This window comes from Ipomoea triloba, chromosome 15 (genome assembly GCF_003576645.1).
Source record: "Ipomoea triloba cultivar NCNSP0323 chromosome 15, ASM357664v1".
Taxonomy (NCBI): domain Eukaryota; kingdom Viridiplantae; phylum Streptophyta; class Magnoliopsida; order Solanales; family Convolvulaceae; genus Ipomoea; species Ipomoea triloba.
Window position 1 is genome coordinate 11,096,756 of NC_044930.1, and position 18,847 is coordinate 11,115,602.

General features: G+C 37.1%; 3 protein-coding genes across 3 annotated transcripts; 2 read left to right on the forward strand and 1 right to left on the reverse strand.

Annotated features, from left to right (window-relative positions):
- Nucleotides 1-217: 217 nt before the first annotated feature.
- LOC116006959 (stress-related protein) lies at nucleotides 218-2,506 on the forward strand. Its single transcript, XM_031247497.1, has 3 exons — nucleotides 218-371; nucleotides 487-717; nucleotides 1,638-2,506. Exons 1-3 carry the CDS (start codon nucleotides 327-329, stop codon nucleotides 2,073-2,075), a joined length of 714 nt encoding a protein of 237 aa, XP_031103357.1. The 5' UTR covers nucleotides 218-326; the 3' UTR covers nucleotides 2,076-2,506.
- A 4,389-nt stretch (nucleotides 2,507-6,895) lies between these two features.
- Nucleotides 6,896-12,912, forward strand: LOC116007036 (ATP-dependent Clp protease proteolytic subunit-related protein 3, chloroplastic). Its single transcript, XM_031247603.1, has 10 exons — nucleotides 6,896-7,348; nucleotides 7,721-7,822; nucleotides 8,080-8,202; nucleotides 8,641-8,700; nucleotides 9,222-9,318; nucleotides 9,407-9,480; nucleotides 11,734-11,787; nucleotides 11,888-11,971; nucleotides 12,278-12,397; nucleotides 12,541-12,912. The coding sequence occupies exons 1-9, from the start codon at nucleotides 6,911-6,913 to the stop codon at nucleotides 12,371-12,373; spliced, it is 1,128 nt and encodes a 375-aa protein (XP_031103463.1). The 5' UTR covers nucleotides 6,896-6,910; the 3' UTR covers nucleotides 12,374-12,397; nucleotides 12,541-12,912.
- A 2,179-nt stretch (nucleotides 12,913-15,091) lies between these two features.
- Nucleotides 15,092-18,789, reverse strand: LOC116005987. Its single transcript, XM_031246227.1, has 8 exons — nucleotides 18,093-18,789; nucleotides 17,365-17,442; nucleotides 17,128-17,270; nucleotides 16,337-16,407; nucleotides 16,129-16,224; nucleotides 15,763-15,855; nucleotides 15,586-15,680; nucleotides 15,092-15,493 (listed from the first exon to the last, which is right to left on the reverse strand). The coding sequence occupies exons 1-7, from the start codon at nucleotides 18,567-18,569 to the stop codon at nucleotides 15,598-15,600; spliced, it is 1,041 nt and encodes a 346-aa protein (XP_031102087.1). The 5' UTR covers nucleotides 18,570-18,789; the 3' UTR covers nucleotides 15,092-15,493; nucleotides 15,586-15,597.
- Nucleotides 18,790-18,847: the final 58 nt, after the last annotated feature.

Sequence of the window (18,847 nt, forward strand, 5' to 3'; positions counted from 1 at the left end):
TGATATAATTATTGCCGTTTTTTTTTTTTTGAAAACATAATTATTGTCGTGTTATGTAACCGACTTATGAGTTAAGAGGAATTTTTTTTTATTTTTTAAATATTACTTAATGGGCAAGGAGTCCAGGGTTAACATCGTATTCCGTGGGCGGATGGGCCGTGGGGTCGAGGCGTATTAAGTTCCCATTCCTCTTTCGTGCCGTTCATACTTTCCCTTCACTTCTTATATATACTCCCTATTGAGTATTGACTCTTACCCCGCTACACGCTTTCTATCTTCTTCACCGTTACATTTCGAAACCCTTCTGATTCTACTGTCCTCCGATCATGGCCGAAGCAACAAGCCCTAATTCTCAACCCCAGTCCGAGACGGTAAATTCATTTCCTATTCCGAATTGTTGAGTTCTCTCTTCTTTTTTTTTTTTTTGTATTAATTTATTATTGATTTTGTGGAACTTATTGTTTTCGATTGCTTGGTTGATCGAAGGTTGAGACTCAGAGCGAGGAGCAGAGGTTGAAGTATTTGGAGTTCGTGCAAGTTGCGGCGCTCCACGCCATCCTCTGTGCTGCAAAGGTCTACAGTTACGCTAAGGAGAACTTGGGCCCTCTCAAGCCCGGCGTTCAGACCGTGGAGGGAACCGTTAAGACCGTCGTCGGTCCCGTTTACGATAAGGTTCATAATGTTCCTGGTGAAGTCCTCAAGTTTGTCGATCGCAAGGTATTTTGATTCTTTTTTTTTTTTCAATTAAAATTCCTACATCTCTTGCGATCCAAAATCGATTAATTTGATAATCTTTGTTATGTTGGATTATTAAATTCTAGAATTATTTGAAGTAATCTCTAATCGTTGAGTATCGGATTTGGTATCGAGTTTAATTATATTCCTGAAGTAAGGTTCTTTTTGTGACGCCTGAGGTCTCAATCTTTGAATGTGAATGCCTCTTACCAAGGAGTTATTTGATTGTTTATTATATTGGCCTATCTTGTTAAACTTTCTTGTTCTCCACTTTTCTCTGAAACTTGAATATCAATTTGTTGGCCTGAACCTGACGCAGTTTTGAAAGGAGGATTGTTATCTTACTATTTGGTCATCCTGTAATCTCTAGACCATTAATTTTACACTTCCAATCATTCTACATGTACTGAGTTCATTTCTTCTCTTTCATGCTCAGATTAGAGTTATGAAACCATTTTAAATTTTACTATTTTGGGTGCATAGCTAAGACATTTATGGGTGGCATCATGTTGTGTATACTGTTCAATACTTCTCTGACCCTATGGTCCTCTACTTTTGGAGTGATGATGGAAACCTGCAACCACTATTCTTCGATAGTGTGTAGTGGGTAAACCTCATCTGCTGATCATGGTCGGCAAAGGATCAGGATCATAAAGAGGTAAACCAACTTAGTTGCTCGTAGCTAGCCTTCTCAAACCAAGAAGCTCGGGTTCGAACACGTGACCTTGTAATTATAAGTTTGTATCCTTAGTCATCTTGGCGGCTGAGGTTACCCTTATGGTCCTCTACTTGAAGAGGGCCAAGATATAGTGCAAGAGCCAAGTCGCAGAGTGCTCATATTAGAGGCCATTAGCTTCTTTCTTAAGCTGCTATGGTTTACAAACTCTGCCCTATCGATGCAGGTGGATGAATCCGTTCACAAGATTGAGGATCGTGTTCCTCCATCCGTCAAGCAGGTGTCAACCCAAGCTTTCTTAACTGCACAGATGGCTCCAGGGTACGTCCGTGATGTTGTATCCGAAGTCAAAAGTACTGGTGTAATTCTGGCGAAAAGTGTATACACACAGTATCAGCCTGCTGCCAAGGGGCTGTACAACAAGTATGAGCCAGTAGCAGAGCAGTATGCTTCGTCTGCTTGGCGGTCTCTGAATCAGCTCCCCCTTGTTCCCAAGGTTGCTCAAGCTGTTGCTCCAACAGCTTCTTACTGGTCTGAGAGATACAACCACACTGTTCAGGTTGGTGCCGAGAAGGGGTACAAGGTTGCGTCGTATCTTCCATTGGTGCCTACTGAGAAGATTGCTAAACTGTTGAGCAATGGAAGTCCTGTGGAGACCAGCTGAAAGGAGTGATTGTTTTCTAATGATAGTTCTTTGTGTGGGTTTTACTTTTGTCTGATATATTTTAGTTTCTTATGTTGCCAATTTAAAAAAAAAACAAAAGCAAAATTGTTGTGTCTTCATGCTTAAGATTGCCGTGTTGTCTTAACTGCGTTACGTATCTATTTCTAGTTCTCTTCGTAATTCAAAGGCAGGCATATAGTCGTCCCTGAGAAGGACAAAAATACTCGCCTTCTAGACAATGGAAATTAGTTGACTAATTCCAAGCCAGGCATACAGTCGTCATGAGAAGGAAAACACATACATGCCTTTTATACCGTTGGCTAAATAGATACTCCGTATAAAATTTTTGGTAAGTTACATTTTCATCCCTAAATTATAGGGTAATTGTAAAATTTGTTAAGTGTTGGTTATATTCATTTTTTGTTCTTTAAGTTATTATTGATTGATGTTGTGCTTTTCGTCTCTTTACTAATTAAACATTTTTAACATTTTTGTCTCTTGACTAATAAAAACATATTAAATTTGTAACTATAGTCTAACTCATTGACGAAAAGTGAGCACGAAAAGACGAAACTTAAGGACAAAAAGTGAGCACGAAAAGACGAAATTTAAGGACGAAAAGTGAGCATGACCAACATTCCAGAACTCTGTCTCTGGTTGGAAATGAAGAGATCTCCAAAAATACCAACTCACTGTCCATATAAACAGGTAACTTGACGAAATGTATGGTAACCACCTACTATCAGGTAGAAGCAGCCCAAGATTTAAGGAAAAGTCGTCATGCAATCACCATCTAACATAGTTGGGGCCAACTATGACGCCTATCAGGTAGAAGCAGCCTAAGGAAAAGTCGTCATGCAATCACCAACTAACATAGTTGGGGCTAACTATGGCGCTAAAAGAAGCTGCCTCTCACCCCTCCAACTGGGAAGAGCATATCTGTAACCCTCCAACTGGGAAGAGCATACCTGTCACCCTCCAACTAACTAACATAGTTGGGGCCAACTATGGCGCTAAAAGAAGCTGCCTCTCACCCCTCCAACTGGGAAGAGCATATCTGTAACCCTCCAACTGGGAAGAGCATACTTGTCACCCTCCAACTGGGAAGAGCATACTTGTTAGGCTATCACCAACAATCGTTATATCGTGGACTAGGGTCCATAGTGCACTGTGGACCTTGGTCCGAAACGACGTCGTTTCGATGTTAGTGGACGCGTACGCAAATGACTCCAGGAATTCATTATCTATAATACGCATAATCCTTATCTAGAATACACAGAACGTTTGCCTAGAATACACAGAATATTGACACAAAATGCACAGAACTCATCCTCCTAACATTCGAATGCACAAACACATCACAACCTGTGTTAATAACATGAATACACAGAATATTGACACAAAATACACAGAACTCATCCTCCTAACCTTCGAATGCACAAACACATCACACCCTGTGTTAATAACATGAATACACAGAATATTGACACAAAATACACAGAACTCATCCTCCTAACCTTCGAATGCACAAACACATCACACCCTGTGTTAATAACATGAATACACAGAATATTGACACAAAATACACAGAACTCATCCTCCTAACCTTCGAATGCACAAACACATCACACCCTGTGTTAATAACATGAATACACAGAATATTGACACAAAATACACAGAACTCATCCTCCTAACCTTCGAATGCACAAACACATCACACCCTGTGTTAATAACATGAATACACAGAATATTGACACAAAATACACAGAACTCATCCTCCTAACCTTCGAATGCACAAACACATCACACCCTGTGTTAATAACATGAATACACAGAATATTGACACAAAATACACAGAACTCATCCTCCTAACCTTCGAATGCACAAACACATCACACCCTGTGTTAATAACATGAATACACAGAATATTGACACAAAATACACAGAACTCATCCTCCTAACCTTCGAATGCACAAACACATCACACCCTGTGTTAATAACATGAATACACAGAATATTGACACAAAATACACAGAACTCATCCTCCTAACCTTCGAATGCACAAACACATCACACCCTGTGTTAATAACATGAATACACAGAATATTGACACAAAATACACAGAACTCATCCTCCTAACCTTCGAATGCACAAACACATCACACCCTGTGTTAATAACATGAATACACAGAATATTGACACAAAATACACAGAACTCATCCTCCTAACCTTCGAATGCACAAACACATCACACCCTGTGTTAATAACATGAATACACAGAATATTGACACAAAATACACAGAACTCATCCTCCTAACCTTCGAATGCACAAACACATCACACCCTGTGTTAATAACATGAATACACAGAATATTGACACAAAATACACAGAACTCATCCTCCTAACCTTCGAATGCACAAACACATCACACCCTGTGTTAATAACATGAATACACAGAATATTGACACAAAATACACAGAACTCATCCTCCTAACCTTCGAATGCACAAACACATCACACCCTGTGTTAATAACATGAATACACAGAATATTGACACAAAATACACAGAACTCATCCTCCTAACCTTCGAATGCACAAACACATCACACCCTGTGTTAATAACATGAATACACAGAATATTGACACAAAATACACAGAACTCATCCTCCTAAACATTCGAATGTACAAACACATCACAACATGTGTTACTAACATGAATACTCAGAATGGTTGCCTAGAATACACATAATGATTGCTTGGAATACACAGAACGATTACCTAGAATACACAGAATTCATATCTTAACATTTTGGTACGGGGTGCACAATGCATTGTGCACCGTGGTGCACGATATAAATTGCCTATCACCAGGGGCATGATACTAGTGGATTATTTGAAAAGCTACATTATGGGGTTCTCAAAGGAAAGTTCAATGAGGGCTAACCCTTATACACTTGCACCAAGCCTTACACTCAAAGGATTAAAGAGTTGAAGATGGCGTTTGCTACCAACCTCTTAAGTTCCAATAATTTGACAGAAAAGGCAATCCAATGTAGTACATTGCCCACTTCGTGGAAAACGGCAACGACACTAGGACATATAGAAATCTTTTTGTCAAGCAGTTCGTCCACTCTTTAAAGGCACTGAATTTGATTGGTACACCGACTTGGAGCCCAATTGCAATGATGGCTGGCAGTAGATGGAGCGTGAGTTCTTGAACTGCTTCTACAGTACAAGACGAACCATCATATTCTATTCGCCTACTGTACGACGTTGGTGGAAGATAAGAACAAAACCAATAGGGAAAGCCAAAAAATTGAAGTGTTGAAGACAAACCTATCACCAACTACGTCGTTGCCAATCACTAGACGTAGTAACGCGGTTGCCGTTTGTCATCACTACACCACGCCTAATGGATAGGATTTAATGTGTATTTTAATCTTTTTATTTATTGCGTTATGGGCATTTAGGTAGTTTTCTTATGGATTATGCTGCATGATTTTAAGGAATTATAGCCGTGATTTTAATAATTTTTTTCATTCGTTTTCCTTTGTTCTTCTTTTGAATTTTTTTTATGTCAGTCATGGCTACTCGGCATGACTTCATGTATGTTCTCTTTGTTTGTTTGTTTTTTTTTTTGTTGCGGTTCATTGGAGTATGCTTTTGGTTAGATTTTCGGATAAATATGTGATTTTAGGAGATGGGTGCATTATATGTCGTTGAGCTGTGCATTAGGGTGCTAGATGTGGTGCATCGTGATGTGTGGACCATGGTCCACATAGTGCAATCGTTATATCGTGGACCACGGTCCACCGTACACTGTGCACCCTGGTCTGAAACGACGTCGTTTCGATGTTAGTGGATGCGGACGCGAATGACTCCATGGAATTCATTATTTATAATACACATAATCATTATCTAGAATATACAGACCGTTTGTCTAGAATATACAAAACATTTGCCCAGAATACACATAATATTGACACAAAATACACAAAACTCATCCTCCTAACATTCGAATGCACAAATACATCACATGTGTTAATAACGTGAATACACAGAATATTGACACAAAATACACAGAACTCGTCCTCTTAAATATTCGAATGCACAAACACATCACAACATGTGTTACTAACATGAATACACAGAACGGTTGCCTAGAGTACACAGAACGATTACCTAGAATACATAGAACTCATTTTGGTACGGGGTGCACAATGCATTGTGCACCATGATCCACGATATAAATTGCCCACATAGTGCTGTGACCCATAACAAAAAAAAATACAAATTTTTATATACTAAATATACACAAATAATGTACATCTCCTGAATACAATTTACATTTTTATACACTAGAAATACATTATTTCTATAATGAATGTACATTATTTGATAGTATGGTCCACCGATCGATGCTCACCCTACTACAATGTACTAAAACTGAATATCCATGTCAATAATTCACTTTGTAATGTGGGTCATGGTCAATTGGCAATCATTATTATATGTGTGGACCACAAATAAAAAGTATATTTTTAATATACTAAAAATACATTATTTTTGTACATAAAGTACATTATTTTAAAATACATTATTTAAGACTGAAAGTACATTATATTATATATATTATCAAATAATGTACCTTCAGTACAAAAATAATATACTTTTAATATATTAAAAATCTATCTTATATTTATGGTTCACACAGCTATGTGGGCCAATTTGCCGTCAATTGATCATGCATAACGATTGGAGTAGTGGTTAGAGGAGGCCCATTACATCTCTTTTGGGCTTAACAATCCGAAGCCTACCCAAATTGAAAGCTCCTATGTATTTGTACGGAAAACAAATATTGATTGGGTTTTCCGGGTCTCAGTCACAAGCAATCCGAATTCCAGATGATCCACAAATTCCATACCGTTTGATACTTGTAGAGTTCCAGAAGAGTGCAGCAATCAGAACCACCCCAGCGAGAGAGACCATGGCCACTGCCTTCCGGTTACCCATGGCGTCCACGCTTCCGTGCTCATCGTCTTCCTCTGCTTCTCTCAAACGACGCAGTTTCAGAGCCATGTGCTCACTCAACAGTAGAAGCAGTGCCAGAATTCCCATGCCTCCGCTTAACCCTAAAGACCCCTTCCTGAAGAAGCTAGCTTCTGTGGCGGCTACAAATCCCGAAGCGATCCTTAGTCGGCCCGCTAACTCGGATACCCTGCCGTATTTGGACATCTACGACTGCCCTAAGCTCATGGCCTCTCCTGCTCAGGTATTCATGGAAATAGAATTTTTTTTTTTTTTAAATTCCGGTTGCTCTTGTTTCCCCCAACTTATACTATTACCTTCTTCAATTATTTAGTTTTGATTGAATAGGAAATCTAGTTTTCCTGGTATTTGTATTTTAAAAAATTATGTGCAAAGTTTCAATTTTTACTGGAAAATAATTTTCCGCATGTGGTTGATATTGAACTGTTTTCTCTCTTAGTATCAAATTGGTGGTTCTGTTTTGCATATTTTATATGTTTCGTTGTATTTCATGTGTTTTTTTAATGGATTGTTTTCTTTTATTAGTGTGGTGTATAATTTTGACACAAGTTTTACTTTTCATGACATTTGGAGCTTCTTGTTTTGTTTAATTTAGCTGGAGAGGTCAGCTTCCTACAATGAACACAGGCCAAGGAGACCTCCCCCAGATTTACCATCATTATTGCTCCATGGTAGAATAGTTTACATTGGGATGCCAGTAAGTTTTCAATTATTCTATGGTTTAATTCATGTAATTAGGTGCTCATTTTGCTATTTGGCACCTGATTTTCTAGATAACTTACATCTTACTGGACAAGATATAATTCGTGGGTTCCTTTTGGGGAGTAGCAGTTCCAGTGGCAAAAAAATTGCTTTTGTTTTGATAATTCTTATTTTCTTATTGTGATTCTCAGAATTCCATTTTTCTTTTGGAAACCATTTAATATGGACCACTGAATGTCAATATCTTTTCAGTTGGTACCTGCTGTCACAGAGCTTGTAATTGCAGAGTTGATGTACCTACAATATATGGACCCTAACGAGCCAATTTATCTTTACATCAACTCTACTGGAACTGCTCGTGCTGATGGAGAGACAGTGAGTTTCTGAGTTTTCCATGTCTCATATGCCAATGAAGCTTAACACTTTACTTAATACCCTGTACAGTGCCATTTCTATACTTCTACCATGATGTTTAGGTTTATGCTGAGTTTGTCTTTTTTAGTTGTGCTACGTATATCACCCTTTAAAACGTATTTCTGGAATTCTCCATATGTAATACTAATATTTAATAAATTGATAAATAGCAAGGTGCCTAGTTTGAGAATGAAGGAGGCATTTGATTTTAGCCATTTGTGCTGCATTGGACACATTCTTTATTTATTTATTTATTTATTTATTATTATTATTATTATTATTATTATTATAATTTATAAGTTCAGATATACCATGCATATACTTGTATCTTTTGCTGCAGTCTTGATTAGACTGTTAGTTTTCAATAGAGAAGCTCATGCTTTTATTTCATCAATAAAGGTTGCTATGGAAACTGATGGTTTTGCAATTTATGACGCTTTGATGCTACTGAAAAATCAGGTGAGTTTCTTATGCATTATGCAAGTACTCTAAAGTATAATATGTGATGCACTTTTAGTTTACTTTCCTATTTTATGATTTTTATCAAACTACAGTTCAGCTGCTACAGTTTTACTTATGTGATGTCATGGGTTTATTCGAGTTAGAGTTAGTTTTTCTATTTTTCAAACTACCATTGAGCTGTGGCAGTTTTACTTTTGTGATGGCATGGGTTTAGTTGAGCTATGCTCTTATGTTATATGGTGACTTTGTTGCAAACTATACGGTTATACCTTACTAATTAACACATGCTAACTTTTGCTTACACAAAGGTTTACCCAAATTCCTGACTGGTTGTTGTGCCAATCATGTTACTGACAAAATTTTGAAGATAGTTGTCAATTGTCATTATTTAGTTTATAAACTTCTGTTTCATAACACTGCTGTTTATTGTAATTTTAATATTTGCAATGTATCATTATCTATCAATTTAAGACATTCAACATCATGCTTTTCGATGTTTTACTGCCTGTGATATGCAGATATACACTATTGCAATTGGGGCAGCCGTAGGTCAGGCATGCCTCTTGCTTGCTGCAGGGACTAAAGGGAAAAGGTTTATGTTGCCAAATGCAAAAGGTATATTGTTTATATGAAATTATGGCTCCATATTTTCCATTGCCAATGATTTGAGGTATTTCTATAATGAGTTGAATTTTTGTTCCAGCTTTGATTCAACAGCCTCGTGTACCGTCGTCTGGGTTGATGCAAGCCAGTGATGTTTCTATCTGGGCTAAGGAGGTTAGTGGTGAACTCCCATGTTTGCATACCCACCTGAGTTGCTTCATTTTGTATTAATGGTATTAATGGTATCTAATGAGTTTTTTTTCTTGGAAGTCTGGTGGTCTATTTTACCTGGACTCCTGTTAGATATGGTTAAGGGGTTAAGTGCCTAACATGGGGATGCCCAATCTCTAGACTCTAGTAATTTTAGTGTATCTTGAGGGATGTGTGCGATGTGCCTCCATGTTTGAGGATCCAGCTCCAACACAGATATGTTAGGTTAAAAAGAAGAATTTGGGCAACTTGTGTAATGGTACAAATCTTATAATCATAAACCAAAGTGAAAAATAAGCAAATAAAGTGTCAAAATATATGCCTGTTGCATTCAAAGAACAACCATGATATAAATTAGGCAGGAAAGGGAAGTACTCAAATAATCATTCGAGTTGCAGAATTCAAGGAATCATAGAATAAGGGATTGACTGATTATGTAAATCCTTGCTTATTTTATGGAGCCTATAATTAGGGATTGACTAAGTATGTAATCAGTAATTGATGCTTTTACCTTATTTTACATATGGTAAGATTATAAATAGGGGTCACCTCTTACAAGATAGGGCATCCGGTAGAATTTGAACAATTGGCTCTAAGTAGCTGTGGGCAAGAATTTATTCTTGTTGGAGGGATATTCTTAGGATTTCCTTGTTTTTCTTTCCTTTGGTTTACTTTATAATATCATAATCTCCTAGATTTCTTAGTTCAAATTCATCTTGTCTCTTTAATCTTATCGATTGGTCCGACTTGCCGACCAACATGACACAACTGGACTCAAGAATTCAAGCATTAAAGAAGAGTCAGGGAACACCGAACACGACACACTAAATTGTGTCAAGGATTCACCAAGTTGGAGGAATCCATGGCTAAACTAACCAAGGTGGTTACCTTGTGGCTGCATAATAATGGGCATGGCGTATCTAGTCTTGTTACGGAGGCTGGCTCCAAGATTGAGTCCTCGATAGAAAAATCCACCACCACCAAACCACCTCTCTACCCCACCACCACAAGTGGCCCCCAAGCTCCAACTCACTACCATGAGGATTGGTTGAAGTTCCTAACTTCAATGGGATTGATCTGAGTGACTGGCTTGCTCAAGAAGAGCATTCTTTTGCTATCCAGAAAACATGTGAAGAATTGAAGGGCACAACAACCTTTGTTAGTAAGGAAGGACCAACATACCATGTGTCGCAACAAGCCAACAATAAACCCCAACACTGAACTTTAAAGTGGAACTCATGGACAAATTCAATAGTGATCTCTCCACCCCTCTTGTTGAACAACAGATTGTTCTTCATCAAGTCGGCACTATGGATGAATTTGCTAATCAATACCAATCACAAGTCTATGTCATCCATTCACCACCAAGGCTCTTTCCAACCTTTTTGCCAAGCTACTCTGGTTCAATCTAGATCACGCTCAACATCGTAGGGCCAAGACAGCCCAAGCCAAAAGGTGTGACTTAGAGTTTGCTAAGGGTAATAATGTCATGCTTAAGCTCCAGTCTCATTGCCACTGTACAGTCCAACATCGTATCAATGCAATGCTAGCTCCTTGGTATTATGGGCCTTTTAGAATTTTGCAAAAATTAAGTCCAATCGCCTACAAACGCGCGTTGCCACCCACTTTCAGAGTACATGTTTTTCATGGGTCACAACTCGCGCGTGCTACACGACACCATGTTTTGCACTCTAGCCTTGAGGACAAGGCTGCTTCATTAGCGGTTGGTAATGATACAAATCAGGCAGGGAAGGAAAGTAATCAAATAATCATTCTAGTTGAAGAATTCAAGGAAGCATAGAATAAGGGATTGATTGATTATGTAAATCCTTGCTTATTTTATGGAGCATATAATTAGGAATTGACTAAGTATGTAATCAATAATTGATGCTCCTACCTTATTTTACATACGGTAATAGATTATAAATAGGGACCATCTCTTAGGAGAGAGGGCATCCAGGAGAATTGGAACAATTAGCTCTAAGTAGTTGTGGGCAAGAATTTATTCTTGTTGGAGGGATATTCTTAGAATTTCCTTGTTTTTCTTTCCTTTGGTTTACTATATAATATCATAATCTCCTAGATTTCTTGGTTCAGATTCATCCTGTCTCTTTACTCTTATCAAGCCATCTTTGGAATTTAAGTAAATGTAGTTGCACTCATAATGTTATACTCTTCCAGTCTTCCCCAGGCTCTGACTAATTATACTTCTTCCAGGTTATACTACAAAGAGATACCCTTACTAAACTTTTGGCCAAGCACACAGGAAATGTAAGTATGCATTTCTGATGATTTAAGAAGTATTGATTTATTTTCAATCAATTTATAAAAACCGAGGTGACAAATACTGATGTCAATCTATATGCTTCAGACAGTAGAGATGGTGGCTAAATCTATGAAAAGACAATATTATATGGATGCTGAAGCAGCAATAGAATTTGGGGTCATTGACAAGGTAAGTTGCTCTGCTGTGTCATGTTAAATTATCCTATTTATAAGCTCTCTAAAAGTTAACCTTTGGCAAAGCTATTTGGAATAGTATTACTTATTCCTGCATTGCTTTCTAGTGAGAGATGTATAACACTATAACCAGAAGCCGGCTTTATATATTGAGGAGTTGGTGGATTGTTTGAGATCATTTATTAAGATATTTCATTGTATTCCTGCACTGCCTTAGAACTTAACTTCTATTAATAAACACTGTACTTATTTTTTTTTTTTTCAAAGGGAATTTATAAACTGATGTCCGTTTTTGCTTCAGGTGTATTGGGGTAGTCAGGAGCAAATGGGGGGAAAAGTTGCTTCACCAGAAGAGTGGGACAAGAGTGCAGGAATTAAACCCGTTGATCCTTTCTAAGTGATTCCAAGAAATTGTTCAATGGTAATTGCCTGTTTTTTTCTCGTTCCTTTTAGCTATTGCAAATGTGTACTTGCATGGCATTATCAATATGGATCCAAAAGATTGCGTCTTTGGTCACATCCTTTTTGTGTCTTACATGCTGCTTTGGATGATATGGAATCTAGCTTCCGTAGGTTTGTTGGCTGCTGAAGATGCTTGTGTTTCTGCATCAATGGGTTTAGGGTTTTTGAGAACCAGATGTGATAAGCAAGATTGTAGAATTCAAAGATTGATTTTGATCACGCCACCACGGGGAATGCTCTTATACAAAGCTAGTATAGGATAACGAAAATAGCCAATCATCAACAGCCTGGGAGTTAAGATATTTTGTGTACAATGAATTTGATGTCTAACTACAGCTGTTGTTAGGCAGTGTACTGAGTAATCCTGCTGCCTTCTCATTTTAAGTTTCTGAATGTGTTTTATTAAGCTCAATCTGTTTCATCTCATTCACTCCATTTTCTTTTTAATAAAATATGCGTTTGTTAAGTCTGCAACTTATTGTGCCAAATACGTGTTTTTCCAGGAAGGCTTTTAGAATTAGTTTAATCAATGCTATAATGTAGTATCTCTTCATATATACTTTTTTAACTTATTGAAGCACAAAGAGGAGTTTGAACTTGTGATCTCTTATTTGGAAGAGTCACAGTTATGTCGTTTGCCACTGGGTTTTTAGCATTTGCGTATGATTTAGGGTGTGTTTGATTGACAGGTTTAGCTATCAAGGGTATCAAAGTCATTGTTATTGTTTGGTTGACAGGTTTTTAGAACACTATTATGGGTTTTGATTATTCCTTAATTGCAAAACTTATTCTCTAATAAAACAAGGGTTTCATCCCCTTCCTTCTTAATTGCTTCCTCGACTATTAATAATTATTCTCATTCCATCCTATTACCAAACATGCAAAAGATTTTTACTAAAACTCATTACTATTACCAAGTATTTCATACTCATTCTAATTCCGATTTCCATGTGCGACTACTCTTCAAAAAATTCAATATTGTATACATTGATTATGAAAAACTTAGGGTGTGTTTGGAAATCGGGAAAATGATTTTTGGAAATTGTTTTCCGGGTTTTAGGTGTTTGGGAAGGCCAAGGAAAATATGGTCAAAGAAAACAATCCAATAGTCAATGGAAAATGAGGGTCATTTGGAGGAAAATGACTTCTCCTTTTTTTTGGGGAAGTCATTTTCCAAGTCCTCTGTTGCTCTCCTCTCAGCTGTTGCCCATTTCTCTCCTCTCCGCCTCTTCTCTTGCCTTTGGCTTCCAACACTCATTTTCTTCTTTCTCTTGCCATTGTCATCTTCCTATCATCAACCTAAGCTATGTTTCTTCCTCTTCTTCTGAGCAAAATAGACTGATTTCACTGATTGAATCACTGATTGAAGAAATAGATTTCCGAAACCAGTCCGTGACTGGTTTCGGAAACCAATCCTACGAACTAGTTTCCTCAAATTTATTTTTTTTTATTATGTATTTTTTATTATTTTTTTGAGATATTATGATTTTTTTGTTATAAATGAATGATTTGTAACATTATTGTGGTGATTTTTTCAATTGTAATACTTTGGTTAGTTGTTTTGATATTTTATTAATTATTTGTTGATTATATTGAAAATTGTTATTATAAATGTTGTATTTAAACAAATTAACTAAAATATTTAATTATACAATTTTGTTCATTTTCCGGCCTATTTTCTGAAAAATGAACCAAACACACAAACATAGTTTTTTGCTCTGCAGCCAAACACAAGAAAGGAAAATGATTTTTGGAAAATGATTCATTTTCCAGAAATCATTTTCCTGCTTTCCAAACACACCCTTAATGCCATCCACAAATGCAACTACTCTTCAAATCTTTTACACAAGACAATTGGTTATACAAACTCTTTTATATGAATGAAGAAAATACTTTTTAGACGGTAAACATGATTATGTTCTTTTACATGCTTTGATGACTCTTCAAATCTTTTACACAAAACAATTGGTTATACAAACTCTTTTATATGAATGAAGAAAATACTTTTTAGACGGTGAACATGATTATGTTCTTTTACATGCTTTGTCATCATTCATTCGATTATTTATATTGTAAGCAGTTGAATGTATTAGATCAATATATCTTACTTGAAGCATTTAAAAAAAAATCAAACAAAATAACTAAATCTTCAATTGCACCAGACACGTCAAAGGCGAACGAACAAAAAAAAAAAAAAAAAACCAAAACGACACTGCAACATGGTCTATGGTAAAATTTGCCCCCTCTATACTCCTATTAGTTTAGATTTAAACTACATGTAAAAACCAAATAAGACTTTCTTTTTTAGTACTGTTGACTCTGTTACAATGTAGTATCCGTTCATAACTACTTTCTCAACCAAATGAAGCACAAAGAGGCTCGAACCCACCCTCTCCCATGTGGGAGTGCAACAGGGTGCCACTAGACCACAAGGTCTTTGACAAATAAAACTTTTAATTGGCTTATAATGATTAATGAGTTAACAAAAAAGGGGTGTAGAATTAAACAAAATGGAGAGAATTTCGCATATATCTATTTTCAAAATTTTTAAAAGAGATACACAGTATTATTCAAGGAGACCCTCAAATAATTTAATACATAGCAACTCTCTTATGCAGTGGGGGTAATAGACAAATATATAGCAACACTGTGATTTGGATGTTATCAAAGTATCAAATTCCACTACTACACCATTGAGAGTTGAAGAATCAAGGACAATTTTCTTGTGAAAAGAATATATAAAAATATACAAAAATAAAAGCTTAATTGGCAATGGAATTTCAAGTTGACTAAAAAAGTATGAATGTATGATATTCTTGTACCAACAAAGCAAAAATAATGTATGATATTCACTAATCCCACAGGGCACAGGCTGAGTACCTTTGCAGCAAGAAATTCAAGTTTGGCTTAATCTTTTTCTTTTCAACAGACAGCTGTTTGTGCATTATTAGCAATAAAGAAACTGAAGATTTCACTGTTCAAGAGAATTAATATGTCTTCTTTCTGGAATCATCCATTCAAGCACCACGGCATCAAATATGAAAAAATAATGGAGCTGCACTAGGAAAAGAAATATCCATCAGATTCTTATAAGCAATAAACCCTACTCAAGATCTCACAGATAGTGTGGGAAAATGAGCTGTCTACCTCCAGAATGTGTCAGCAAATGAAAAGCTGAAACTCGGGAGCTTCAATTCCCACATTTAAGTAGTTAACATCAACTACAGCCTGCCCAAAATCATCTAATAGACAGCAAAAACCTTAGGAAGGCAAAGCTTTGACAGTGAGGTGAATGAAAGGCTACTTTACAGAGAAGACACAAACCTTCATAAAGGGTCCTCACAAAATTGACGTACTCTGGTATGAGGTCCCGATATATGACACCATCCGGATGTGCATCCAAGACTACAAGGACTCCTATCAATTTTAGTACAAGCAAAGATTATATTTGGATATTGTACACAAATAAACCAGTCAATCTGGTAAATGGACATGTTCACACTTTCAGAAGCAGGAGTCAGGATAAATTTGCAGGCAGTAACATACTAGTATAAATAAGTTGCAAACGTTTCAGGACAGGAATTCATCAATATTCAATTTGTAGCTAAGAAAATCTTCAGGTAACATAACAATGGAATGAAGATCAACAAATTCAGAACAAGATCCTTTTTTTTCATGATACAGAGATACCTGGTGCCAACCATTCCTTTGTGGATTCACTTGGTAAAGGAGCTAGCCATAATATGTTCCGTAAATTGATTGAATCATCATATGTCACATTAGACCCTGATGAAAATTAGTAAATAATAACTATAGATACCCCGCATATATGCACACAAATATGTTCAGGATGTAAAAGAAACCCCAAAGAACTCAAACGATGCAGTTATATACTTACCTATTTGACAGTAGCCCATATTGACTGGGAATACTTTCTCATCATATGCCAGGTATTCTTTAGCATGAAACCTGAATAATTTAATGCATGAGTTGATGAGCATACCAAAGAAAGATTGGACGAACTGAAGATAAAACAGATTTCAAGTCCAATCTATCAGCAGAGAAATCATTAAACATACTGATTTCCTTCAGAGCAAGAAGTGTGGTTCCTGATTTTTTTTTTCTACATAATTGAATACATTATTAGTTTATTACATATCAGTTTAATAGTTCTTTCTTTGTCATAGCTATGAGTACAAATTAAAGAAAAAAAGGTTGTGTATCTGTATAGGTTCTGTGTTGTTACACTTGTGAGGAAATATTAACAAGAATGGCAGGAAGTGTGGTGCCTATTCTAAATAATAAAGAGAAGCAAAAGCAGAGACTAGTTTGGTAGAGGGGATTAGAGTAGAAAGGTTCTGGGAAAAAGGGTATCGCAGTATCTGAGCTCAAAGGACAGTGGAAATGAAAGTATGTTAGCACTTCGCATTGACAACAATCAGAGTCAAACAATGGAAAGTGGTCTCCTTTCTTCCATTTCTTTCACCTAACACCAACTAAAGACTCCATTTGACCTCCCTAATCTTGTCATTCCAGTAAATAGATGGTGAATAAAAAAGAGGAACCATAATAAAATGAAAGAGAAGTACATGAACATTGTCTATGGCACTATAAATCCATCAGTATCATTATCAGATCTTTATTTCAAATTAAATATAATATAGAAGCAATGAGAGACCTGCAACTTACAGAATACCAAGCCTTCGAGAGTCTGTGGCAAGAAAGAGATGACCATGAAAGAGGTCATATCGATTCAATGACACATTCAGTCCTACCTCAGGGCCTCGACTGACAATCATCTCAAACAAAAATTTTAGGTATGAATTTATCTCCTAATAAAAAAAATGATTAAATACACATCAACATGCAGATTAAGGGAATGGTATGGCCACAAAGAATTTATAGCAGCAGTGTCAGACTTCTGACCTCATTTATGAAATGTCTCCCATAAGGAGTTCTAGTCAGCTCACACCGATTTTTCTTTGACCCTTCGACATCAGGAACCTGTTATTGTAAAAGCATTACATTTTACACATCAAAGTCTAGAAGCTGCAACTAGCTAGTGTGGACCAAAATGAGGTGTCAAATAGATTTCCTTCTTTATAGTAGTAATCTCAACTGTTTCATAGTTTCATTAGCATTCACAATTCATAGAACCATAAAGATATCAACATAATACTTTTCCCTTTTTGATTAAAAGGGTACATTTCCATCAGAAAGTGGCACTCCTCCAGTAACTGTAATATTGCTAAGAGAAAATTTCACTTTTGATCCTTTATACATGACTCACATTTGGTCCTTTTAACTATTAAAATTTTCTAATTAGGTGCAGGACTATGTAATTAGGTGCTCAATCCGAAAAGAGCAATGCATTTGCTTCCTGAAGGAGCATTTCCAGAAAGGAGCACAGTATTTGCTTCTTCCGAAAGGAGCACTGCATTTACTTATTCCGGAAGGAGCACTTCCTACCATAGTTGCTTGCATGACCAAATGTGACACAAATTATATAGTTATGCACCTAATTATAAATTTATAATAGTCAAGAACCTGATTCATGTATAATAGTCAAGTACCAAAACTGAAATTTATTCTATTGCTAATTAAAGAGAACACTTATATGAGTGGTTTTCTTCTCGTTATAACAGTGAACTCACAGGGATAACCGTAGGATCGAGTGCCCAATGAATAGACCCGGGATCACCACCAGAGTCAACGGCAAGGCGTGCGAGCTCCATCACCGGCTCCGGTGGCCACCAAACAAGCTCATTCTCCTCTTGCCTACCCTCGGAACCACTCAATTCCAAACCCAGCGCGCTCCAAGCTTGCGAGGATTCGTATCTGGGAACGAAAGGAACGAGGAATTTTAAGCAGGCGCGGAGTTCCTGAGCCTCCCGGGCATCAATAGCGGAGGCCTGCTGTTTTGTTCCCAATAGCGCCAGCAAGTCAGATGGTGTAGCCTTGGGGACAGCCGATTCCGGCGACGGCAATAAAGAAGAAAAACGACGGAGATTGAGCTTCCGAATGGAGAAGTTAGGAAAGAATGCGGTGTCGGAGGTGGAGCGGGAAGCTAGTGCTAAAGAGAGGGAGAAGAAGAAGGCGAATTTGATTGGCGATGATGTATTGAAGCCCATTTCGTCGCAAATTCTCCCTCTCAGTTGTCAATTGCATATCTTAGACCGGAGACTGTCGGTCCCGTAAGTGCTTAGAAACCGTAGAGCCGATTGATTCCGTAAGGGCGACCGCCATGGTTATCATCTCTGATCTCTTCTAGTGTGAGCTCCATGAAAACATACAAATAGAAAAGGAAAAAGGGTAAAATCGCCCTCCGAGGGACAGTTTCATGGGTTTTGAGTGAAATGGAACTTTCCATAGAGTAGAATACGAAAATATGACTTTTTAGAAAGTTGAT

Bases quoted from the DNA above. Each gene is read 5' to 3' on its own strand.
- LOC116006959 (XM_031247497.1), top strand. From the start codon at position 327: ATGGCCGAAGCAACAAGCCCTAATTCTCAACCCCAGTCCGAGACG. The intron at 372-486 runs GTAAATTCATTT...GGTTGATCGAAG, and splicing joins CTCAACCCCAGTCCGAGACG to GTTGAGACTCAGAGCGAGGA. The intron at 718-1,637 runs GTATTTTGATTC...CTATCGATGCAG, and splicing joins TCAAGTTTGTCGATCGCAAG to GTGGATGAATCCGTTCACAA.
- LOC116007036 (XM_031247603.1), top strand. From the start codon at position 6,911: ATGTATTTGTACGGAAAACAAATATTGATTGGGTTTTCCGGGTCTCAG. The intron at 8,203-8,640 runs GTGAGTTTCTGA...TCATCAATAAAG, and splicing joins CTCGTGCTGATGGAGAGACA to GTTGCTATGGAAACTGATGG. The intron at 8,701-9,221 runs GTGAGTTTCTTA...TGTGATATGCAG, and splicing joins TGATGCTACTGAAAAATCAG to ATATACACTATTGCAATTGG.
- LOC116005987 (XM_031246227.1), bottom strand. From the start codon at position 18,569: ATGGGCTTCAATACATCATCGCCAATCAAATTCGCCTTCTTCTTCTCC. The intron at 16,408-17,127 runs GTAAGTTGCAGG...TAAATTATTCAG, and splicing joins TCTCGAAGGCTTGGTATTCT to GTTTCATGCTAAAGAATACC. The intron at 16,225-16,336 runs GTAAGTATATAA...AATTTTCATCAG, and splicing joins TATGGGCTACTGTCAAATAG to GGTCTAATGTGACATATGAT.